This window comes from Macrosteles quadrilineatus, unplaced genomic scaffold (assembly GCF_028750875.1).
Source record: "Macrosteles quadrilineatus isolate MER2022 unplaced genomic scaffold, UCM_ALF_1.0 Scaffold_2__2_contigs__length_208266976, whole genome shotgun sequence".
In the NCBI taxonomy this organism is placed as follows: Eukaryota; Metazoa; Arthropoda; class Insecta; order Hemiptera; family Cicadellidae; genus Macrosteles; species Macrosteles quadrilineatus.
Window position 1 is genome coordinate 136,482,748 of NW_026542595.1, and position 4,245 is coordinate 136,486,992.

Below are 4,245 nucleotides of genomic sequence, written 5' to 3' on the forward strand. Positions count from 1 at the left end.
GATAGTTCTTGATTCAACATTTTTCGTTATACGATAGTCGATAGAGCTGATCAATATCAACATTTTGTTCTTCTTTCGGGTGGTTTTTTTAGAATCGAGTATAATTTTACATAAATTGATTGATATTGGAACTTCATTTAGTATAATTAACCACCTTATGTAGGATTTATATGATTTTAACAATGTTTTATAGCAATAAACACAAATATTAACATTTAGGGTAATTTTTAGGGTAACTCAAAGTAGATTTAGGGTAATTTAGGGTAATTTTAGCCCGCCTTTAGGGTAAAATCGCAACAACGTGGTGGCAACACTGCTGTTGTCTGTTTGTTGTTGCCCCACATCCACTCCACTTAGGTTAAGTCTGACTTTCTCTCTTTTATTAGCAATTATTGTTTTGTTTTGTGAGAGATATGTTACGGGGCTGTTGTCCATTAACCAAGGCAGAAATATTTTAATTTGATTCCTCTAACCATAAGAAAATGTCCAAGTATTTTAAAATTGTTCGAAACAATTGGAAAAAATCTGTCCTAGGCTCAGTAGCAGTAGTGTATGGGACAAACTATGGTTATGAAAAATATCAGTAAGTTTTTAACAACTATTATTTTTATTAGATTGGTTGTAACGAATAATTTACTCGGACGTGCAGTAATCAACATAAAAGTATCTTTAATTTTAATCTTAATTTTTTTTCACTGAAAACTTAAAAAAACACATCACCTAGAAGATAGGCTATATATACACCTGGATCCCTGTCCTGGGTGAAGAGTGGGCCTTTGGTCTAACTCAGAGCAGGTTAAATAAAGAATTTGTTAATTGACCTAGGTCTAGTAGAATTCTTATTGGCTAGCCTACAAGAAAACTAGCCCACATTCAACACCACCATGAAATCCTGAAAACCGAAATACCCTCCTAGACAGGCCCGCGGTTTGCATGTGATGAGCTATGGGCCCGAGGGATGATTGTGCCCCTCTCTCGCCCACCCTCTTTCCTTCAATTAACTTAATTCCTTGAGCTCCCAACAAACTTAAGCTCTTGTGCCCCTGCGCCCAGGCCCATTTATAAAAGTTGCCCTGCTCCTAGAAACAAAAAGTGACGTGAGCAACAGCTAACACCCTGTATTCAGACTTACATTTTAGTATTTCGACTATGTCCCCAAAAATAGGCCTACAGTAGACCCCTCTTATCCGGACTCTTAGGGACCGAAGTGATTCTGGATAACACAGGTTGGTTCTTCTGTTAAACAGACGTCCCCTAAAACTCATGAGTCGTGTGAAAACTTAAATGTTAACTTAACTTAAATATTTTACTAAAATTTGGGAGAGTATTGTTAAGTATATTGTTTCATTACCGCCCACTTCCTGTCGATCCAGTCTTGTTGAACTGATGTGCTGATAAAAAATGTTTGGTTAAAAAGGTGTAGCTTCTGCTGATTGTAGTCCGGTTAAAAGGTGTAAGATGGATAAGAGGGAGTACCCACTGTAGGCTATTAGAATAAAAAATCTCATCAAGTTTCGTGGATGTAGAACAATTTGAAAATAGAGAAATCATTTGTTCCTTTATTTATATTAGTTAGGCTACAAGGTATAGGGGCCTAATCAGTGGCTATTAATAAACTGAGGTAGGTAGGCCTACAGTAATTTCTCCAAACAATGTCATATGTTAAACAAAGCCTATTGTAAACAACTTAATGGCCGAAATAAATCTTGAATCTATGATGCTGTCAGAACTATAGAGGTCTTGTAGTATTCAGGTTCTTAAAGTCATGCTAAATATACTTGTAAGTAGGCTAGTAAGGGAAAAGTCAACAGCACAGTTTGTAGGTGAGGGGTGTTATTCGCTCAACTTACATGTAGTATATTATAATTTACTGCAATTAACTTAAGTTTAGAATATTATGGAGGAGAATGCAATTGACTGTTCCAGTGACTGATCTTTGCCTTGGCTTGGATGACCGATTACACTTTCAACTAGTAGGCCTACTTGTGACGGACCTATAACGGTTATGTATTTTGCAGAACAAAGCAGTTGATGAGAGCGTTATGTGAAGAAGCTGCAAAGTATGGAGAGATACCTGTACCTCCAACATTGAAGCCTCGAAATGTTAAAGTCATTTTGAACCCAGCTGCAAACCGAAGGTAGGCATCTGAGCTAGTGAGGGATAGTTAGCTCTATGCTTGTACATTGAAGTCAGTAAAGAAACCAGAAGCTCAGTTTAGGGAAGACTTGTTTTATGTGTCATTTTTTCATTGATGTACCATCACTTTGCAAACCAAGATATCATCTGAGAGTTATAAATTAAATAACCAACCACAAAATCAAATCCAAAACAATCTTTAGTATGTAGCCTATGTGTGAAATACAAATAAAAACCTAGGAAGCTTAAATATTGTTTGTAATAATCCATCTAAGTTACTGGTAGCAGAGAAAACTAGGACCTCATCCTAGAGAAATATTTAGTGTGTTCCATATCTGAATGTGGAGGCTATGCTTGAGGTTTTTCCCTTTGAAGACTTAAACCATAGTAATCATACTATAACTCTAAAAAATCAACCTTATTCCCTGCCCAAAAAGTTGAACAAGGAAGAAAAAATAGTCATGAAAGTAAAGGTATCTAGTCTGGAAAATGTCACCAAGTCACTTTAACCCTCCGAGTGTCATGCGTCGCTGCAGCGACGCGTAACGCACTTTGTATAGTGTCGTGCGTCGCTACAGCGACTCGCGAACACTGTTTACGGCGAAGGCTCTATGACTAACTGAATCAGACTGTACTGGATTGAGTTAAGGTATCGTTCTTTCCGTAATATTCTAAGCTTTCTCCAGAGGTCTGTCTCTAAGCACTATTCATTTTAGTTCCGAAAATATTGTAGCAGACAGCTGACTGAGCTGACGTGCGTGTATTTGTAAACAGCTAGGTTACCCTCGGACCGATGACTGATCGTGTTTTATTACATTTATCATTGTTTTAGTGTTAAAAATCAAAAGTAGTGATATACGTGGTGCATTATAAGAAGATTTAAGTGGTTTTGAAGTGCTGGTTGATGATCCTGAAGAAGTAGGTAGTGATATTGATGTAAATTATCAGCCAGATTCCTAGCTATGGTTGGGCTATGCATTCTTAGCTAAACGCTATGTACTGAAATCTGTTTTTTGCCCATAACTTATTTATTTGCAAATCTACTTCCTTATATTATTATATATTTGTAATCCTCATAAAATTTAGAACAAAGTGGCTATTTTCGAATATTTATAGGCCTATAATTTATACAATTTCATTGAGCGCAAACTTATTTTTTTTTTTAAATTTTCGAAATTATACATTTTTTTACCTAAAAAAATTTTTTTAATAAAATCTTCCTTATGTTTTATATATAATATTGAAGCCCAAGATTTTCCAAACAAAATGGTATATAGAACAGTATAATTAACATTGTTTTTAAGCTTCTCAGATCAGTTTTAATAAAACCTTGCAAATGAGCAAAAAATAGGCTGACATTAAGGCCAAAACACGTGACACTCGGAGGGTTAATGAAAAGCCCAAGAGAAAAATACACAAAAATGTTTCTTCCCCAAAGTAGCCCATTTCCTGAACACTCCCCTAACATCTTTACCAAACTGCCCCCCCCCCCAAAAAAAAAATTGTGTATATAAAAGCAACCAGTCTTTTAAAGATCAGTGATAACGGTTTTTTGTTTCTCTTGTGGCCATCTTGCTTAACATACTCGCTAAACTCTGCTGTATAGTAAAAACCGGTAATTTTACAAGACTGGTATTTATCTTTGCAATCAAACTGTATTGGAAGAAACAATCTGTCACACCAGGAAAGCTAAGGCCAACTATGAGAAGTACTGTGCGCCACTCCTACATCTTGCCGGGTACTCGGTGGACGTCATCATGACTGAGAGTGAAGGCGAAGCTCGATCATTGGCAGCTAAACTCAAAGATACAGACATCATCGTGGTTGCAGGAGGGGACGGAACTTTGTCTGAGGTATGTGTGGAATTTTAACCATTGACTTTTGGAGACTCAAGTATACATATGTAGCCAATTTGTTATTTAATAGTCAAATTAGCCACTCACAACGTGTGCTAATGTCACTGTTTTCTCTCTTATTTTTCATTCAAAACATTGGTAAATTGTGTGACATAATAAATGCTACAATTTACAGGAATTAAGCTTGCTTGAAATTTTAAAAGTTGAAAGATTTTACTGAAATCAGTAATTGGCATTAACACATTCTGTGGG

At 36.2% G+C, this 4,245-nt stretch overlaps 1 protein-coding gene across 1 annotated transcript; it reads left to right on the top strand.

Annotated features, from left to right (window-relative positions):
• Nucleotides 1-343: 343 nt before the first annotated feature.
• On the top strand, nucleotides 344-4,008 carry LOC128984938 (acylglycerol kinase, mitochondrial-like). Its single transcript, XM_054404307.1, has 3 exons — nucleotides 344-583; nucleotides 2,019-2,138; nucleotides 3,822-4,008. Exons 1-3 carry the CDS (start codon nucleotides 483-485, stop codon nucleotides 4,006-4,008), a joined length of 408 nt encoding a protein of 135 aa, XP_054260282.1. The 5' UTR covers nucleotides 344-482.
• Nucleotides 4,009-4,245: the final 237 nt, after the last annotated feature.

Bases quoted from the DNA above. Each gene is read 5' to 3' on its own strand.
- LOC128984938 (XM_054404307.1), top strand. From the start codon at position 483: ATGTCCAAGTATTTTAAAATTGTTCGAAACAATTGGAAAAAATCTGTC. The intron at 584-2,018 runs GTAAGTTTTTAA...TGTATTTTGCAG, and splicing joins TATGGTTATGAAAAATATCA to AACAAAGCAGTTGATGAGAG. The intron at 2,139-3,821 runs GTAGGCATCTGA...CTGTCACACCAG, and splicing joins AACCCAGCTGCAAACCGAAG to GAAAGCTAAGGCCAACTATG.